This window comes from Phalacrocorax carbo, chromosome 15, assembly GCF_963921805.1.
Source record: "Phalacrocorax carbo chromosome 15, bPhaCar2.1, whole genome shotgun sequence".
In the NCBI taxonomy this organism is placed as follows: Eukaryota; Metazoa; Chordata; class Aves; order Suliformes; family Phalacrocoracidae; genus Phalacrocorax; species Phalacrocorax carbo.
Window position 1 is genome coordinate 5,611,887 of NC_087527.1, and position 20,176 is coordinate 5,632,062.

General features: G+C 58.4%; 1 protein-coding gene across 1 annotated transcript; it reads left to right on the plus strand.

The window, feature by feature from the left end:
- Window positions 1-7,909: 7,909 nt before the first annotated feature.
- PRODH (proline dehydrogenase 1) lies at window positions 7,910-19,544 on the plus strand. The gene is made up of 14 exons (XM_064465965.1): window positions 7,910-8,225; window positions 8,542-8,750; window positions 13,901-13,935; window positions 14,271-14,420; window positions 14,564-14,628; window positions 15,035-15,151; window positions 15,297-15,376; window positions 15,650-15,731; window positions 15,991-16,083; window positions 16,194-16,340; window positions 16,518-16,693; window positions 16,785-16,883; window positions 17,283-17,371; window positions 18,551-19,544. Exons 1-14 carry the CDS (start codon window positions 7,914-7,916, stop codon window positions 18,736-18,738), a joined length of 1,842 nt encoding a protein of 613 aa, XP_064322035.1. The 5' UTR covers window positions 7,910-7,913; the 3' UTR covers window positions 18,739-19,544.
- Window positions 19,545-20,176: the final 632 nt, after the last annotated feature.

Consider the following 20,176-nt stretch of genomic DNA (forward strand, 5'->3'; position numbering starts at 1 on the left):
GACCTGAGTGCAAGAATTCACGGGAGACAGATGGAGTCACACCACTTTTCCAGCACATTCCTTGTTAAAAGCAACCTCATGTGCATCCTGGAGCCAGCTTGCCATGCACAGCTGCGTTGCGTAGCAGTTTGCTTTTGGTTGCCCATAACCAGAGCTTGCACTAAGGTCCCAGCACCCCATTTCCACCAGGTGGTTTATCTGAGCTGTGTTAGGGTTGTTCTGGTGCAGCAATGGATGGACAGTATCTGCTGTGCACAAGCAGCCAGAGGAGCAAAGCCCTCCAGCCACTTCTAGGCTGGCAAGGGAGTGTGATGGAGTGATGGGACAGCCGTCCTCACAAGATGCAAGGCCACTACAGCGTCTGCTTCTGGAATATCCACAGCTCCAGAGACAAGAAACTCAGGAAACCCCAGAGGACGCCACCTGTCATGGTGGTAACATCACCTCTTACACTGGCAGAACATGACCCGGCCGAGAAAAAAGCTAGAGAGTGGCTCTGAAAAGCACAGAAGTAAAAATGTCAGCAAGAGGAACAACCTTTTTTGGGTTTGTCTGCCAAGTCCTGCCTGGATTTTGTCCAACTTTACCCTTTAGGCCTGAAATTTTCCATCCTGGAGTCTTTTTCTTTCCAAGTTTCAGTGCAAACAGTTGCAGCCAGAGGGCAGCCAAACACCCAGAGGTCTGCTGGAGGGGGGACGGTACCCTTTGTCAGAGCAGCAGCTGAGCTTTCAGAGAGCAACTCACTTTTTCCAGCTGTATCAGCAGCTCTAATGAGAGCAAATTACTTTTTTTTGGCCTGCATTAAGAAAAAAAATCACCAGTGGAAAACTGTCACATCGCCAGCTTGTGGAACAGGGACTTGGAGTGTTGCCTTCTCCTGTCCCCATGAAAATCAGCAGAAATTTGGCCGGTGATGTTGAAAAATTATTTGAGCTCTGATACAGTCAGGGTGTGAGTTTTGGTGGTGGCTGCCAGCACTGCTGTCGCAGGCCTGGTGTCCTCTCACCATCCCCAGTGTCAGCATCCTCCAGAGCACTGGGGTGGGCTCTGCCCTGGGCTCTCCCTTGTCCTGCAATCCTGGGGTGGCTGTCACAGCTGTGTAACAGCAGGAATGGGGCTATGGGATGGCAGAGCCATGGGGACCTCTGGCATCTCCAGGTCTGCCTCCCCCTTGGAGAAACATTAGATCAAGCCGTGGCTTGAGTCTCTCCAAGGAGGGATGCTCCCTTTGACACTTCCTTGGGCAAAGAATTAAGAAATTATATACAAAACTCCATCCAGAAGGAACTTTGAATGTGCAAAGTTAAGCCATGCAATCACCAGAGTGAAAGATGGGATTCGGCCTTGAAAAAAATCAGCATTTCTGTGCAGTAATATGCATCTTGAAGTGACACCAACCGTGCAGCCTGTTTTTCTCAGGCCACGATCACCATGAAGGATGGGGAGAGCAGGGGGACGTCAGGCTGGGGAGGAAGGATGCCATCATCTGCATGCCCTGCTCCAGCTGGTGCCGAAACCTGAAGGTGGACAGCAAGTGCTGCAGTAAGAGAAAGGGGCGGTGAAATGTCACCCCAGAGCAACACCTTGGCTCTGCCCTTGCTCTCCTGGGCACTGCAAAAGCAAATTGCTTTCCCCCTCACCTGGGGAGAGGTGAATACAACAGAGAAGCCTGTAGGGAAGCAAAGAGCTGCTTTTGCGTGGTGGGAGGCACAGGGGTGGTGGCTGCACAGAAGGTATAAAGGGTGAAAAAAGTAGGAGTAGGTCAGCAAGAATCTGCAGCCCATGGAGTGAGCGAGGATACATGGGTTTGGACATGTAGTTCAAGGCTCTCTCCTACTGCCTATGGATGTTAGAAACGCAGAAGTGGATGAACCCTCTTTGAGCATCCCCTGGCCCTGCAGTGCTCATCTCAGCCCAGGGGCAGGGGCTGGCTGGGATTGCAGGGCAGAGGCTGAAGGGGAGACAAAGGAGGATGGGAGACGTGGCGGATACGGAGCCTGGATGGAAGCAGATGGGGATGGAGCGTTGGTGCCCAGCTGATCTGTCAGATGACGGACGGCTTGCACGCTGCCACTGACTGCGCTGTCTGGGGAGGGAGGCAGGAATGGCCAGCGCTGGCAGCCAGCAGCCTCGGTCACTTTTCCCTTTTTCTCCTTGATCTGTCCCAGAAGGCCCCAGCCCTCCCCTCCTCAGGCTGTGCCTGGCTGTCAGACAGGTCGTGGTGCTGGTGGGGGGATGGGGGATCACAGGGCCCTCAAACACGCCCCCCTCCAACTCCAGGACCTGGCAAGCCACTTGCTCCCAGCACAGGAGTCTCAGCCTGGAAATGTGAAACAACCGCAGAAAAGCCAATCTATTTTCAATTCTATTTTCTATATTTTTTTTCTATTTTCAGCCTTTATGGGGTTATGCACTTGGAGGGGCGCATCAGGCCCTCTCCCTGGGTGCTGTCCTTTTGGGGAGCAACTCAGTGCTTCCCTGGGACAGGAGAATAAGGGAAAAGCATGAATTTTCCTACAAAGTATTTGCCTGTGAAAAGAAGGAAGGCAGAAAAACAACACAAAAATAAAGAAAACAGAGCAGCTTTCCCCTTTAACTATGGACATCTCAGGAGTGCAAGTTGAAAAGAAACATTTTTTCTTCCACTTCGCTCTACTGGAAGAGAAGTCCAAGTGCCACTCAGTGCCACCTGCTCCAACAGAAAGGTAAGAAGCAAAGATAAGTGACACTTGGAAAAAGGCAAGTATCAATCTGCTGCTGCAGGCTGGGAATCGACCAGACCCCTGAACCACACCAAACCCGCCTGCAGAGAGGAGCCATCTCTGGACAGTGGACATCAATGCTCTGTGACGAAAGGGGCTTTGCTGAGGCTGTAGCAGCCCTCAAATTGATGAGGTTTTACTGCAAGACATCTCCATTTCCCAAGGCATAGTAATTGAGAGCATATTTTTAGAAAAATGAGCCAACACATTAATCAATAAGGAACATCCAGGTTCTCGAGGTTAAGGGTGGTGTGAGTTAATCTCATTCAGCCTTGAGCGGGGCTCCTTATCCCAAGTCCAATGATGTCTGGTTGCCCCCATATTGCTGCAGGGAGCCCTGCCCCGAGCCCCCGGCACACCAGGCTCCCACACCCGCACCTGGGGGTCTTTGGCTCAGCTCAGAGTGGGGAGCCTGGCTCCATGGGCCTGTCCAGGAGCTCCTTGCAGGCAAGGACTGCAAAAAGTAGAGGGGATTCTTACAAGCATCACCTGGGAGGAAGCTGGGAGGCTTGGGAAGATGCTTGCTGGGGAGCTGTCCTTGGACACAACCTGCCCTGGGGGCTGCCAGGTTCAGGAGCACACCTCCCTGGGCTCACATCTCAGCAGCTCTTGGTGGGGGCAGGAGGGGCACAGCCAGCCCCCTACCAAACACTCCTGCTGTCCCTTCCCAGGGCTGGCCCTTTCTGCCTCCCACCCATGTCCTAGGGACCCGTGCCCCTGCTCCACCAGGGAAGCAGAGCCGAGCAGCCCCTTCCCTCCACCCACCCCTGCCTCTGCCCTCAAAAGCTCCTCTCCCTCGCCTTCCCTTCCCCAGCGCTTTCCCAGGAATGCTCCCCCAGCATGAGGTTTTAAAATCATTTACGAAGGGCTAAAATAAAGCTGGCTCCCTTCCAGATGCTCTGGCATCCAGGCTCCGTAAACAACCCATCCGCCAAGGGAGTCAGCTTGGATAAAAGGCTTTTTATGTCTATTCCCAGACCCCACTTCCACAGAAACCTTCCGGCACGATCCTTTCTCAGCTGTAAGTGCAGCAAAATTGTTCCAGGCATTCGCTGACCTTCCTTTTCCCCCAGGAACACTCATGGACATCTCACATAACCCACTTTTACCTGCAGATGGAAAACCAGAGGGGCCTTCTGCAAAAAAAAAGAAAGAATTACCTGATGTGGGAAGTCTGATGTGCGTTTCTCTGCCTTGGATATTTCCTAGGTGCCCTTTCAGAGGCAACCTTCTTTTTTTATAGTTTTGACCTTTATAGAGATGGGAATCCACCTGGGTATTTTCTTACGGCTGCTGAGCCACAACAGACCTGCAGGAACTCAGAGGAAGAATCAAGAGGACATTTATTTCTTAGGCTGCAAGTGATACACCAAAAATAATTGGGATGCAAGTGGAAAGTGCCAGGGATTGGAGCCCAGCTCAGCTTCCCAAATCTCTGAGGAGCAAGGTCTGAGATGGCTAGGAGATTAGCTGCAAGAGGAGCCCTCAGCATCTCTTTTTTCTGGCAGGGTCTGTAGCAGCTCTCAGCTGCTCTCACTGGGGCTCCAGACCCACAGAAACACCCCAGAAGCTAGAGCTCCCACCCTGTGACTCCCCGGGTGACCACCAGCAAGTCCCCAAAACTCACTACTCCGATCTTGTAGAGGCAGGACACGAGTGCTGCAGCCTCACCATGCCTGTGTCGTGCTGGGATGGGGTTCACCACTACCCTTGCTGCAGTGGTTAAACTTCCAGGGACCTCTATAGCACCAGGAGGAAGGGGAAAGACACAGTTCTCTGGTTCCCCAGCTGTGGAAGGACAGGCCAGGTCCTCCACCCTACTGCCAGCATGGCACAGCAAAGCAGAGCAGCGCTTGCAATGAACCATACTACGGCATGAGCCAGAGCCACCCCTGGGAGGGCAACAGGGCTGCTTGAAGGAGTTAAAGTGAAGCAGCTCATCATCTGAACACACCCTGTCCTAGTGCCAGGAGCTCCTGTGCACCCCGTGGGGGTTTTATTCCCATCAGCATGAATACTAGTGGGTCTGGGGGTCTCCCTGAAGAGTGGCACGCCAGGAATGAAGCCTCTTGTGAAGAAAAAATAACCCTCAACCAGGTGATGAGCCACATGTGGATACAATCTGGGAAGCGCTGTCCCCACCTCCGCCTTCTCCTGGGTTTTGCTGGTGAGGCCACAGCAGACAGGCAGCTGCCCCTGACCCATGCTGGGGAAGGGCTGCACCTCCTGGCCACCCCATCGTGTCCATCTCCAAGGGGTGCCAGCTGAGGGTCCACACCATTCCCCACACCCCTGCCTGCCTGCTGGCAGGGTGTAGATGTCCTTCCCAGCATGCTGGCCTGGGGTGGAAGTGGTTTGGTAGCGCTGGTGCTGGGCACGAGTCAGGCGTATGATCAACATGAGAAATACCTGACAGAGGAGGATCTGAATCAGCACTCTCCAGGGAAACCGCAGAGGATGGATGCTGCTTCCAGCATCGGGCGCCCAGCACAGGAAGGGCTGCTGGAGCAGGCAGGGCTTGAGGGCTGGCAGAGCTACAGGACAGGGAGGACTGAGCCCCAGTCCTGAGGATGGGCCAGGATAGCCCCTACCCCAGCACTGGGCTGGAGGAAGATGATGGTGCGGAAGGCTGATCCCTGCACCCTGGCGATATAGCACAGCTCAGCAGCCCGAGGTCATGTGCTCGTGCGCTTCTGCTGAAAGGCAGAGGTGATTTTCATCTCACAACTCTCCCTCCCAGGTGCCCTGAGCGGCTGCTGTTACTTGTTGCCATCTGTTATTTTCACAGTGTCGAAAATGCCTCTCTGCTGAGCACCGGCCCATGAAATATGCATGCCACGGCCTCCCCCTTTCCAAACTGCCGTCTCCTCCCGCACTAAATCCCCTTCTCACCTATTTGTCTTGCATTCAAATTTGTTTATTTACATCCTATGGCTTCTGAGGCCATCAATAACAGCCTCTCCCCACCTCAGTGCCATCACTGGTGTGGCCGAGCATGCATGTTATCAGGCCTGGGCACGTTCCCTGTGCAGGATGCAGCAGCATGGTGGCGTTTGTGATACGGGTACCTGTGCCGTGGGCTGAACTGGGCTTCCCGTGTCACGCACAGGCCAGCTGCAGCCACCATGCCAGGAGGAGCAGACCTTGAGCGTGCACCATCCTCTTCTGCGCCAGCAGCGTCTGCCTGGACATGGTGGGGTATGGGGACAGTGGACTGAAGGGCATAAAGTCACAGCCAGGGGGTATCAGGAGCTGGGGTCAGCCCTCTGCAGGGCCATGGTGCAGTGACCTGTGAGGGCTTGGCACAGCCAAGGGTGCAGGGGCTCCCACAGCAGCCTTAAGCATCCATTGTTGTTCTTGCAGCTGTCAGCAGGGGTGACAGCTCAGGGATCCCCTCTGCTTTGGGAGCAGCAGTCCCAAGACAAACACCATCAGATTTCATTTCCACCAAAATGTAGCTTTTGTACATTTCATCTCTGCATTCAGATCCGAGATTAAAGTTTCTCTGGAAACTCAGACCTGATCGTGCACCATAAACTCCCCCTCCCAGCCTGGAGGCTCCGCCAATGCTGCGGGGCTGCCAGCTCTGCCAGCACAACAGGCAACGCTTGCAAACTCTCCCTGCTAAGATCAGACGAGAGTTTCCTGGGGGCGAATGATGCCATTAGAGCCTTTCAAGCCTGAGATTTCATGTGTGCAACCTCGTCGCAGCAAGAAACTTCAGGTGAATTATTTCACTCTAAATAGCATGAAAGGGTTAATGCAGCACAGGAAATATTTTGAAGGAAACGGATGCTTTTTCATAGTGACTTTTTACCTCACTCTGTTAGGGGCAATGCCACTGTCTGGCTCTTACCACGGAAGGATGGGACGTCCCAAAAGGAAACCTTGCAAATGAGCTCAAGGAACCTTGCTAGTCACAGCAATGTCAGTGCTGGGACATGGAGGAAAAAACATTTGCTGTAACTAATTTTTCCTGTACCGCTGGCCCTGTGGTAGCTGTACGTCATCCAGACAGGGCCAGACTCACATCGGTTACAGTTTGCTGTGCTGGGCGTTGCTTTGGAAAAGAAAAGTCTTGCATCGCACCTGCTGCAAAGCTTCGAGCTCTTCCTCCCCACTCGGGACGTGGTTTCGCACCGCAGCAAACCCCGCCTGGGCGATGCTGCCTGCGCTGAGCGTCCCCGGGCGCAAGATGTCGCTGAGGCGCTGGGTTTGGGCAGGTCTGCAGCAGCCCGGAGCCACCCTCCGGGAGCCGCTGCGAACTGGGCCTGGACCAGTGGGCATAGAGGGGGCACACAGCGGGGCACACGGTCACGGAGAGGGAGCTGGTCTGCTGGCTCAAGGCACCCCAAGCACCCCAGCACCCATGAACCCTGACCAAACAAAGGAGGATTCAGCGGAAACCGCCAAATTGTTCATGCACAGACTATGAGGAACAAGCACAGGGGCTTGCAACATCTCTCCCATGACGCTTCCCCTGGGTCTGAGATACCCTCCCCACGGGCCTCCCAGTTCTGTGGGCTGGACGTGCCACAGCCTGCCCCAGTGATTGCTACGAGAGGACAGGGACCCTTTTGGGGCACCCTTTGATGGTCCCTGGGGCTGCTCTAAGAGGTCAGGAGTCCCTTGGCCCTGCAGGGTTGGCCCCATGCTCCCCTCAGGGCCCATCCTGTGAGATAGGGACTATTTCAGGGCTCCCTTGGGACCTCCATAGCTCTCCCTGGGGCTCATCCAAGGGCTTGGGGGTTCTCCCTTCGCCCCTCCCCAGGCCTATTCCAAGGGCATAGGGCTTCCCCGCCCTACCCCGGCCCTCCCTGGTACTGCTCCAAGGGGACAGGGAGCCTCACACGGGGCTCCCCGCGGGCCACCCCTGCCCCTCTACGCCCTCCCCGGGGCTCCTCGGAAGAGGTGCGCCCCCGTGGAGGGCCGCTCCGAGGGGATGGGAACGGGGAAGGCACCGGGCTGGGGGCTGCGAGACACGGCCCGCGCCCGGCACGGTGCTGCCGGTGCCGGTGCAAAGCCGGGCCGCGGGGCGGAGCGGAGCGGCGGCCCGGCGGGCGCGGCCGTGTCGGCGGGGAGCCCCGCGGGGCGGTGCCAGGCGGGCGGTACTTAAGGCGGCGGCGCGGATCACGCAGCCCCGCCGTGCCCATGGCTCTACCGAGCGCGGCCCGGGCGCTCCGCGCCGCCGCCGCCCGCCTGGGCGCCCCCCGCCGCCCGCGCTCCGCGCCCGCCACCGCGCCCCGCGGGGCCGCTCCGCCGCCGCCGGTGGCCGGCAGGGGAGCCCGGCCGGTGCCGCCGCCGCCGCCTCCGCGGGGCGAGCAGCGGGGGCCGCCGCCGCCCGTCGTGGATTTCGAGGACCCGCGGGAGGCGTTCCGCAGCAAGAGCAGCGCGGAGCTGCTGCGCGGGCTGCTGGTGCTGGGGCTGTGCGCGGTCGGGCCGCTCGTGGAGCACAACAGGGAGGTGGGTGGCGGGGGTCGCCGGACCCCGCCCGGGGGGTGGGAGGGCAGTCCCGAGCAGGAGGGTTCCCCCCTCTGGGTGGGGCGCCGGGCGGGGGGGGAGGGGCTGCGCGCTCCGGGGAGGGATGAGGATGCGCGTCTCGGGGCGGGGGGAGCTACCCGCTCCGGTCCCGGACCGGGAGGGGGGCCCGCCCTTCCGGGGGGGGGGGGGGGTGAGGGGTGCCGATCCAGGTCCTGCGGAGCTCTTGTTCGGGGGGCTGGGGGTCTGCTGCGGGCAGGGTGCCCGGTCGGTGGGGCACTGAGCTGTCGTTGTCCCGCAGCTGCTGCAGCTGTGCCAGCGGGTGTTGGGGCAGGCGCTGTTCGAGCGGTTGATGAAGATGACGTTCTACGGGCAGTTCGTGGCCGGGGAGGACCAGGAGGCCATCAAACCGCTCATCCGGCGGAACCAGGCCTTCGGCGTGGGCGCCGTGCTGGACTACAGCGTGGAGGAGGACCTGAGCGCCGAGGAGGCCGAGCGCAAGGAGCTGGAGTGAGTGCGAGGCCGCGGCGGGGGAGGCGGCAGCGGGACGGCGCGGCGCGGCGTGCGCGCCGGGCGCGGGACTTGGCCGCTCCGCTATTGGCTGCGCCCGCCCATCCCCCCCGCTCCCATTGGCTGCGGCGCCGGAGTTGCCGCGCGTCACGGTCCCGCCTCCCGCTGCGTTCCCACCCACCCCCCCCCCCCGCCCGGCCGCCGCCCCCCGGTGCCGCCCCTCCATCCTCCCCAAACACGCTGGGGTGCTGCTCCCCTCTGTTCCCCTTGCTGCCCCCCAGGCTGCTGCCCCGTACACACACTGGGGTGCTGCCCCTCACCATTTCCACCCCTCTCCAGCCGATGTGCTCCCCCCCCAAGTCACACCCCCTTCCCACATTTGGCTCCCCCACCCCGGGCAGCCTTCCCTGCCGCCTGCTCTCTGCCAAGGGCAGGCACCGGCCCAAAGCTGCCAGTAACTTTCCACTATTCAGGCTCCGGTTTTGGGTGGCTCTGCTCACCCGATCGATGGGCCGCTGGCTGGCACCCCACAGTCACCAGGGTGGGCAGTGTCCCCCCCACCCAGCAGAAGGGTGGCCCTGCCAGAGGGTGCAGGCTGGGGATGCAGCGCTCCCCCAGGCAAGGCTGTCACAGCGCCGTGTTCCCCCTTTGCCGCCGCACACTTGTTGCGTGGTGTTAAAAATAACAGCTGAAACATCTTTTGGGGGTGATTTGCAAGTGTGGTTTTGGGTTGGTGCAGTGATGCAGGTGCTGCCACTGGACTCTTCCTAGCTGGCGCCAGGAGCCTTATCTCTGCTCCCCACCTAGCTGCTGCTTATCAGGGACACTCGGCTTGCCGCTCACTGTTGCTGCTAGAATTATCTACCAGTGTGAATGTCCTGCCCATCCATGGCAGGACTGGGCAGCTTGTGAGGGCAGCACTGGTGTGAGAGCTGCACAGGGGGAGGCAGGACTGCACCCAGCCCAGCCCATTGCTGACTGAGCTGCAAACTGCACTTTTTTAAATGTAAAAGCTTCAAAATACCCCTCTTATTCCCCTCCACGGGCTATGGCTCTTTTGAAGGTGCACAGCAGCGGTGTTTTCAGGATTGGCAGTTTTCTTCCCTGGGCATGTAGCCATGGTCTGGGCCCGTTGCTCAGCATCCCAGTGGAGCTGAGCTGGCCCCTGGCATGACACAGCTGAGCTGGTGGTTCCAGTGCTGCAGGGCTGTGCCTGTGCTGAGCGCATCCTGCGGTTGACCACTGAGGGCTTTCGTGGACAGGCTCTGCTTGCACCTGTATCCTGCCCGCTCATGGTGGCGTGTCTGTGGTCTGTGAGCTATACTAGGCCCCCCAGAGCAGATTTTGGGGTTGCTTGCAAGGGACTCCCTGCTATGTGAGTTCTGCCTGTGCTGCGTGGGTCATTCCCACCTAGGAAAGCTTGGCAAAGGTCCTGAAAGATCTTTCAGATAAAAAATCCTGAGAAAGGATCTGAGCCCCGTGCCCAGTGGGATTTTCTGCATCAAATAGGCAGGGGAAAAAATACTGTCCTGGCAGTCACCCAGTGATGTCACGAAGCAGGGGCAAAGCCCAGGGGAGGTGTGGGTGGCACTGGAAGGGCTGCGTTGGACCCTGGCCCATGCCAAGCATCGCGCTGGGTCCTCCTTGGCTCTGTTTGGGGGCAAAACCCAAATTACCAGCACTTCTGCCGGGGTGGTGCCAAGCTGGACTGTGTGTGGTTGAGAGGGGTGAACAGTCCATGGCTTGTGGCTGCTGGACTTGGGAGCTGCATCCTTCCCTCCAGTGAGTGCTCTGGGGCTTTACCCCGCTGCCAGCCGGGAAGCAGAGGTACAAACCAGACCCAGCCAGCAGTTTTTTTGGCCTCCTGGTGCTATCTGCTGTTGTTCCCCCAGGCATAGCTCCTGCAGGCAGCCGTGCTGGGCTGACCAGTGCAGCCTGTTCCTCTGGAGCAAGCTGGCGGTAACAGCAGGGGAAGTGCCCTTTCCTCCCCAGCGATGGGCCCTTCCTGCTCCTTGTAACAGGCTTTCTGGTTGGAAACAGCAATGCAATGTGGGTAGGCACTGGCTTATCCTGCCTGCTGCAGGCTCATACCTGCCCTGCCCTGCTCGGGCTGGCGTCCAGAGCTTTGCCAGCTTGTCCCAGGAGTCCTTGGCCGTGTGCTGAAGGCTGCTGCCAGGTCATGGTGACACAGCTGGAGAAGGTGTCTTGCAGGCAGCAGAGCCTGGGTGCTGCTCTGCTCCTGGGGCGGCGTGTGGGATGGGGGCGCTGGGATGGGTGCAGCCCTGGGTGGGGTGTGGAGGGGCAGTGCTGCGCCTGGTCAGGGGCTTCTGCTCCCTGTGGAGGGAAACAAGGACCCCTCCATAGCGGAGGTGGTTGTGGTCCCTTTGCAGCCTTGGGGCCATTGCTGGCCCATGGGCATCCTGAGCCAGGAAATGGGCTGGGGTTGTGCTAACATGGGGAAGGACAATCCTGCCCATGAGTGCTGTCAGACACCCTGAATGGCTCTGCCATGCAGCATGTGGATTTCGCTCTCTTGAGTTTTCTCGTGCGGACACCTGATATCTGCCCCAACATGGGATTACAATCTAGCCTGGCCAGTCAGCCTCCCAGAGCCACTGCCTCCCCTTCTCCTCCTGCTGCCACCCATGCCCAGTGCTCTGCCTGCATGAGCTGTGGGTCGCTGGCATCACAGGGTAGTTTCTGTTTAGCTGTGCGAGGAGGTCCTGCAGTGGTCCCGGACTGGTGTGTGCTGGCAACTCAGGCATGGGGCAGGCTTGAAGGACTGTCTTCTGCCAAGAGTTTTGCTTTATTCCTACCTGCAGGGTTCTAAGCATCACCCATAGCTCTGGTCTGGGCTTCATGTGACCGTGGGTTTTTCTTTGTATGTGGTAATTCAGGGACAGCTTCTCCCTAGTGTTCCCTCATCCCCCCTGCCAGACCCATCTGCTGATGAGCAAAGCAAATATGCTGTGCTTGTGATACCTTCCTGGTAACCTCCAGGGCAAAATGGATTATTGCCTACTTTTTTCTGACAAGGGGACGTTTTTGGTTCTCCGAGAGACAGCTTATTTGAGCCTGATCAAAAACTTCCTGAAAGCCCACGTCTATTGTGTCAGCTGGATTACCTTTCCCAGCAATCCAGTAGGCTGCATTGAGGCTTCATAACCTGCTTTGCAGCACCTGGGGGGCTTGGTTTGTGCATGCTTTGGGGGACTGTGACCTCCCAGGTACCAAGTGTGCCTTGCAGGTGGCTCCTTTGTGGTTACAGCTTGCCAGAAGTGTTTGGACAGTGCCTGGAGAAGTGTCCTGCCCTGGGAGACTCGCTCTGGGTTTGCAGAAGGGGTGGCCAGGTATAAGCTGGGTTAAGTGGCACTTGGTTGGTGTAGGAATAGCTTTGCTGGCCAAGATTAATATTGCAAAGAAAGCAGATGATATCCAGGAAGAGCTATTTCTTCAGCTGGAAGGAGCTTCTTTTATTTTGCTTGATGCAGAACAGTAAAGGGAGCACCATGGCACTGATTTGAATGCCACCCCCACCCCCATGGGGATGAAGGGCTCAGCGCAGTCATGCAGCAGGAATGCTGCTGGAGAGGGTGTGTTTGTCTGGAGTGCAAAGCACTTCAAATTCAAGGGTGCTGTTTGCTAATTTAGTTGTGTGCATTCACGCTGGGTAGGTCAGAGGAGGCTTTGCTCTGTGCCACTTGCCACCAGCATCTCAGATATTGGAGGTAAGGCGTGCTTTGGGGTTCAGAGCTGCCCTGCTGTGCCATGGCTGGGACCTGCCTGCAGGACCTGTCTCTTCTGACATGCCCTCAGAGTCCCAGCAGCGTGTCCAGCTGAAGCCTTCCCCTGCACCACACAGCCTGCTCTGAGGGGACCTTCCATCCACCGTGGGCTTTGCTATCACATCCCATCCCTCAGTGTATGATGTCTCCTCCTTCCTTTCCTCCACCCTCTGTATTCAGGGGCAGAAGGCTTCTTGACCTGTCTTCAGGGTAGCAAAATTGCCGATCAGACGTGGTGCCTGCTGCTCCCCATGAGCTCCAGCTGCTCCTGCCCTGGTTCATGACAGGCTTTGCTGCACTTCGATCAATGTGGGGCTGTTCCTGGCTCCAGGGAGAAGGAGGGAAGGGCTTGTCTCTGCTTGTTTGTGCTTCCAGCAGCCCCTAATCCCTGTCACAGGGTTTCCATGTGGGAGAACATGTTCTGGGACTGTGCCATGTGCCTTGCTGCTCTCTTGTGCAAGTCCTCTGGCTCTAGCCAGGTGGCTTTGCTGCTTGCCTCGCAGTGTGCTTCCCCATTGATGGGCATGGCTAATTTTGGGGCAGTGACTCCAAGGCAGAGATCTCCTGGAGGAGATGGCTCTGCTGTAGCTCAGGGCTGCTCTCCAGGGGCTGGCAGTGTTCCTGGGTGAGACCTTGGGTCTGCAGGTTTGATTTAGGGTGTCAGCAAGAAGGCTTATCTGCTCAAGCTCAAGTAGGATCTTGTGACTTGGCCAGTGGCCCCCTGGGCTGTCGGAGCCCTGTTATCTCGGTGGCAAAGAGCTTGGACTTGAAATTACATCTGAGGTCAGCTGGAGTTGAAGCTGAGACCTTGTTTGCGAGTTGTTGGCTAATGCCAGGGCACAGAGGAGTATGGGGCAGCTGAGCTGTAGCAGGGCATCCTATGGCTATGTGCCATGGGTCTAGAGGAGCTCCTTGCTTCATGGTCTGGCCACTGGTGCTTGTAGGGTGGGGAGGTGTTGGGACGAGGTTTAGCGCTCCACCACAGTGAGGACTGGGCTGGTGTGGTTAGAAACAGAGCACCCAGCCCCACTAGGGCTGATCTTGTCCTTGCTGTAGGGTGGGTTGTTTGAGAGCAGCTCTGGATCCTGGGACAGAGGATCCTTCCTGTGCTGCCTCAGGGCTTCCGGGTAACTCTTGCCTGGATGTTGAAACCCCATTGCCTTCCATGAGTGGGTTTGGGGTATCTGACTAGCCTGTGGAGCTCATGCTGAGCAGCATTTGATTCATTGGTGATGGGATGGTGAGGGAAGAGCAGGGTCCAACACCGGGCTGGCAGTGCAGGAGCCTTGGAGCTGCCCTGGCCATCAGTTTGGGGTTGTGGGGGGTTGCTGACCTGGCCCTTATCTTCCCTGTTTCTCTTCTTAGCTCCTGCACCTCTGCAGCCGAGAAGGAGATGGGAGGTGAGTGACCCAGCCTCTCCTGTTGATAGGAGATAGCCTGAAGGTCCAGCTGATCTGGGCACTGCAGGCCTAGTATGGGGGAAGGACCCAGCTCCCACAGCCTCGAAAAACAAGCTGGATGAAGAATATCTTGGTTCTTGGCCAACTTTGCACCTCAGCAAGGCTGAGCTCCTGCTTGGGCAACAGAGCAGGCAGGGCACATTGCAGCCCTTGGGGGCTCTTTTGAGATCCAAGACAGAGCCCTTCTTCCCTGCACCCATGGCAGAAGCTCCCAGGGAGGCTTGTAGGAGCTCAGCAGGGCTGTGTTGGCCCATCTCCACCCTCTTCCACCCCAGGAGCAGAGCAAAGGGAGAAGCAGTACCGAGCTCATCGGGGATTTGGGGATCGCCGTGGTGGGGTCATCAGTGCCCGTACATACTTCTACGCTGATGAGGCCAAGTGTGACCAGCACATGGAGACGTTCCTCCGCTGCATTGATGCCTCAGGTAAGTGTTCCATGTGTCCTGAGCAGCCCCACTGTTCCTGGGGACTGCAGGGACCCTGCAGCCCATCCCTGTATCTTGGGTGCCTCCTTTCTGCCCGAGCACCCTGCCTGTTGGGTGAGCTCTGTCTTTGTGGCTCCATGCAGGTGGCAGCTCAGAGGACGGCTTCTCAGCCATCAAGCTGACGGCGCTGGGCAGACCTCAGTTCCTGGTGAGTGCTAGGGCTGTGATCAAGGCAAGGTGGGTCAGAGCCAGGGCCACAGGTGATGCATCTCAGGGTAGGTGCTCTGGGGTGTCAGGCTTGCTGCAGTGGCCTCTCTACTGATGGCAGAGAGGAGTGGGCACCAACAGGCTGTCCCCTGTGTGCCTGAGACCACCCTGGTAACCCTGCCTCAACTTCTGGAGACATGTGAAGAGCTCAGAAGTTCAGAGTTCCCAGACTGAGGGCATGGCGGGGTCTGTACTGCTAGGCTTGGCCTCTGCTTGGCCAAGGTTCCCCGCTACAGCGTCAGGGTCTGCCTCAGGCTGGGCACGATCCTGCAGAGCCTGCACTGCAGGAGGCTCCGAGCCAGCTGGGCTCCAGTCTGGGTGTCTCACCTTGAGCTCTGTCCCTGCAGCTGCAGTTCTCGGAGGTGCTGGTGAAGTGGCGGAGGTTCTTCCATCAAATGGCTGCAGAACAGGGCCAGGCTGGGCGGGCAGTGCTGGAGATGAAGCTGGAGGCGGAGAAGCTGCAGGTGAGGCAGGTGATCTCTGAGGGAGGAAGCTGTGCTGCTGGAGGTGGCCATAGGGATCCCAGAGCAGCCCTGACCTGTGACACCTCTGAGCCTGGAGCACAAGGCACCTGTAGCCCCTTGGCACTGATTTTCCTTTTGGTGGCAGGAGGCCCTGGCCAGCCTCGGCATCGCAACCAAGGCAGAGAGCCAGCACTGGTTCACAGGCGAGAACCTGGGTGTAAGCGGGTAAGCTGCCTGTAGTCTGGGGGGTTCTGTGGGGTGGGGATGCTGGGGAACCTTGTCCCTGTTCCTGGGGCAATGGGGCAGCAGCAAGGAGAGGTCTCCAAAGGCCAGCACTGGCTCAGCACGGCAACCAAGCAGAGATGAGGTTTGGGTGGAGGTGCAAGATGGGTCAGGGTGGCAGTGCTGTGCACCTGGCTTGCTGGTAGGGGTCAGGAGCTGGTAGAGACCCCTCTGCACCTGCAAGACACTAGTATAGACCTGGCTTTCTCTTCCCAGCACTGTGGACCTGCTAGACTGGAACAGCCTGATCGACAGCCGCACCAAGCTCTCGAAGCTGCTGCTCATCCCCAACATGCAGGTGGGTACCCATCTCTGCCACACCTGGAGTGGCCCTGCAGAGAGGGCACTGCCAGTGCAGGGCAGCCTGTCCCTGTCCCCTGTTCTGGTCCCCTGCTGCTGCACCAAGGCTAGGGTGCTGCAAGGACTCGTCCCTCTGTATTGTTCACCTCCTCGTTGCCTTTGGCCACCAACACGTGCCTCCCTGGTGCAGGTTTCTGTCTCCTGTGGGCAGGGCTGGCTGCAGGCAGGCAGGGTGCCACAAGCTGTTCTCGTTTCAGACTGGGCAGCTGGAGCCTCTGCTCTCGCGCTTTACTGAGGAGGAGGATTTGCAGATGAAGCGGATGCTGCAGCGGATGGATATCCTTGCCAAGGTCAGGGGGTGCTGGGTCTGGGGCAGCTGGACACAGGCACCACCACAGAGAGAAAAGGTGCATAGCAAGTGGCCCCATCAGACCAACCTGCATGTTGTTCACCACCCCAGAGAGCCACAGAGAAGGGCGTGAGGCTGATGGTGGATGCAGAGCAGAGCTATTTCCAGCCAGCTATCAGCCGCCTTACCCTGGAGATGCAGCGCCGCTTCAATAGGGATCGGGCAATCATCTTCAACACCTACCAGTGCTACCTGAAGGTGAGGTCCAGCAAGGAGGCTGGGCAGGAAGGATCTGCGGGAGCAGCCGGATGGGGACCTTGGCTCCTGAAGCCACAGCATTGCAGTGGCACGACTCCAGGGCTGGCTGGCTGGAGGCGCAGGGGGAAGGTGGCACTGGCGTGATGACCCTTTGCTCTTTCTTCCATCTGGTCCCAGGAGGCTTATGACAATGTGACAGTGGATGTGGAGCTGTCTCGCCGGGAGGGCTGGCACTTTGGCACCAAGCTGGTCCGCGGTGCCTACATGGAGCAGGAGCGGGAGAGGGCAGCCCAGATTGGCTATGAGGATCCCATTAACCCCACCTATGAGAAGACCAATGAGATGTACCACAGGTAGGGTACAGCCCCAGCCATGCTCCTCCCTACCGCCCCACCAGGCATAGGCTCAGGCAGCCTCACCACACAGTCCTGTACCGTCCTACAGGTGTCTGGACTACATCCTGGAGGAGATCAAGCACAGCCGGAAAGCCAACGTGATGGTGGCATCTCACAATGAGGACACGGTGAAGTTCACCCTGCGCAGGTGGGTGCTGGGGAGGCAGTATTGTACGGCAGGGACTGGGGGCTCAGGGGATGTGGGAGGCTGGCAGAGCTGCAGTGAGATGTGCTGTGGCTTGTCATGTCTCCTCTGCTCACCCAATGGAATCCTAGCTCCCATCTAGTGCTCAGGGTTTCAGCTGGGTCTTGGAGCTGGGGTGCAGCATCGTAGCCCACAGCAGCTGCAGAGCTGGCCCCATGGCCCAGCCCAGAGGCTGTTTTAAATACAAATCCCTCAAATCATTGCATCCCAGTATCCATCTGGGACGTGGTCAGTGCCATGCTGTTGCACTTGGAGATAATCCCCGCTCCTCTGGTGGGATGGTGCTGCCCCTGCATGCTCTGCTGTCTCTACTCCTCCCTAATGCTGAGGCTTGGCTTGCAGGATGATGGAGCTTGGGATCCATCCCTCAGAGAAGAAGGTGTACTTTGGGCAGCTGCTGGGCATGTGTGACCAGATCACCTTCCCCCTGGGTGAGTACTGGGAGCAGGGGGGCTTGGCAGGTGGAGCATGAGTACACCTTGACCCCTGAGATCTCCCTAAGCAGGTGCTGTGGGGTCCAAAGGGTGGATGGGGCCAGGCTATGGGGGTCTGTCAGAGCAGGACTGGCCGAGGACAGTGCCTTGTTGCCTCTTCCCTAGCTCTGTGGGGTGCTGTGACCCCCTGCATGGGGTTTGGGGAAGATCCAGATGGAGAATCACATCTGTCTCCTGGAGGTCCCATGAGACCGTGATGGCTGGGCCGGGAGATTCCCGCTTCGGATTACACGCTGAGATTGAGAGTTGTAGGTGGGGCAGAGATGGGTCCTGGCAGACAGGAAAACCCCTTTTGTACCTTCTTGGTCTGGGAGTGCTGCTTTTCTCCGCTGGAGGTGCACACCAAGTCCTGGGCTCCCCACTAGCGGGGTGGCAAAAGGCTCTTGTGTGACCTTGTCCTCTCCTCTGCCACTGGCCCAGGCAGTGGAGCAGAGCTCCCGGGGGCCCGGACAGAGGGATGTGCAAGGGTCCAGGTAGCCCAGCTCAGGCCAGGGACTGATCCTCCTGCCTGCACCAGTGTCCGGAGTGGAGACCCGAGGCCAGGAGAGCGGCAGGAGGCAGACTGGGCAGTTGTCCAGCGTGGATGCTGTTATGTCCTGGAGTTCCCCTCACAAGCGGGGTTTGGCTGCCTGTCTGCAACCTCCTCTGGTCATGCTGGAAAAATGTGTTAACTTGATGTTTCTGGTTGAATGCTTCTTGAATTGGCCTGGCCCTGGCTGCCGACATTCCCAGGGCTCCTGGTGACCTTAGCCTGCTCCCCCCGTGTGTTCTCAAGCTCCCCGTGCTGAGCTGGGGAGGGACGCGCAGCCGCGCCCCCGCACCCGGGCAGGCTTGGCCACGTCTGGCGGGGGCCACTCCCAGGCTTCCCCTCCCCAGTGCTCAACCACAGCCTCCGGCCACTGCAACCCCTCTCTCCGTTGGCACAGCCCAAGGGGCATGGGAGAGCTGGGGGTAAGGGAGGCTTTTTTACTTTTTTCCCCTTAATTTTTATTGCCTCTTTTCCTCCCCCCTGCTTTTTTCCTTCTTGTCCCCCCTTTTTCCTTTTTTTTTTTTTCTTCTTTTTTCCATTCTTTTCCTTTCTTGGTACTTCTCTGACCTGCCCCTCTCTCCTTCCAGGTCAGGCTGGCTTCCCTGTCTACAAGTATGTGCCCTATGGCCCGGTGAATGAGGTGCTGCCCTACCTGTCCCGGAGAGCCCAGGAGAACAGGGGCTTTGTGCAGAGGGCAAACCGGGAGCGGGACCTTCTCTGGAGGGAGCTCAAGAGGCGGCTCCTTGCAGGCAGCCTCTTCAGCCCCAGCCACTAACCCCAGCTGTGGCATCCAGCCCAGGGTCTCTTGTGCCTTCACCTATAACCACTACTGCTGTTCCTCGTCCTAGTTCTGCTGCAGTTTTCCACACACACATCCCCCTGCCCCAGCACCCTTTGCACTGGGTGGGGAAGTGTCCTTGTTGCTGTTTGAACCACATTCACCTTCTGGAGGTCGCTACTGTAGGGTTGCCCTAGCTGGCACTGTCCTGAGGGCTGTCCCTCCTCCAGCCCAGAGGGTCTTGGGCTGTGCTTGCCCTGGGCTGTCTCTGGGGGGATGCTGGGGCTCCCCTGCCAGTCTTTCCTCATTTCAGTGACCATTGTCCTAGGGTTTTCCCCTCGTAGGATTGCATGGGGAGATTTCACTGCCTGCTTCGTGCCATGGGACTGGGTCCAGGGCAGCCTCAGCAAAAGCTCCTCCGCTGTCACTGGGCAGGGGTCAGATGAGTCACTGCTGCCTGTCCCAGGGCAGCCACTACCTGGCTGCTCACCAGCTTTGCACAGACCGGAGCTGGGCAGCTCCTGGGCAGGACCAGGCTTTGCCCCCGCCCCAGAGCCAAAGCTGCCTGAGGTTGTCCGTCCTCAAGCACAGAGCTAGTGGGGCAGGAGGGGTGAGAGGTGCTGGCCAGCCCCATCTGCATACTGTTCCTGCCCTGCCTGCAGTCCCCAGTTCTGGTGCTGGACCAGGTCTGCTGTGGGCAGGGGTGGTGGCCACATGGGAGCACCGGGAGCCGGACCACAGCTTGGCTCTGCCATACACTGGATTTGCAGAGAATGGTGATGATTAAATCATAACTGTTCTTGCTCCTGTCTCTCTCTTGGAGTTACTGGGCAGCTGCTGCCCTGGGCTCTGCTTCACTACTCTGGTCTCAGACCAGTAGTTAGTGCCTGCTCTCAGCCCCCTCCAGCTGCATGCTCTGGCCTGAGCTGGGGCCAGGGGAAAGGAGCCAGAGACTGGCTGCACTGAGTGAGACCAAACTTCCTTGGGGCCTGGGAATGGGGAAGCTGTGGAGCTGTCTGTGATGGGCTTGGGGAGAGCTGGGAGCCCTGGAGCATCCTCAGCTGCCCCCAGCACTGTGCTGCTCATGGGGGGAGGGAGAGCAGCAGCTGGGAGAGAGCCTCTCCCACCCTGAGATGTTTCTGGGGGACATGCACACTGCAGGCTCGCTGCCTCGAATTAGGGACAGTTTCTTCTGGGCTCATTTTGGGCTCTGCAGGACCATGAGCGTCTGTAAGGCAGCATCTCCTTTTCCCCTGGTTTGTTCTCTCTGCTTCTGGCAAGAGACCTGAGCCAAAGCAGTGAAGTTGAGGCTTTCCAGAGGTGTTCACCTACTGCCTTTTTCTCTAGCTGATACTCCCATGCCTTAAAAACACCTGGAGGTGCAGCAAGCATGGCTGGAGCATGGGGCCAGGGCTGCTGGTATTTAAAAGCAGTG

What these genes read in the sequence shown, in the direction of transcription:
- PRODH (XM_064465965.1), top strand. Translation starts at nt 7,914, where the DNA reads ATGGCTCTACCGAGCGCGGCCCGGGCGCTCCGCGCCGCCGCCGCCCGC. An exon ending in GGATGGATATCCTTGCCAAG is followed by an intron (nt 16,084 to 16,193) that starts GTCAGGGGGTGC and finishes TCACCACCCCAG; the next exon opens with AGAGCCACAGAGAAGGGCGT. An exon ending in GTGAAGTTCACCCTGCGCAG is followed by an intron (nt 16,884 to 17,282) that starts GTGGGTGCTGGG and finishes CTTGGCTTGCAG; the next exon opens with GATGATGGAGCTTGGGATCC.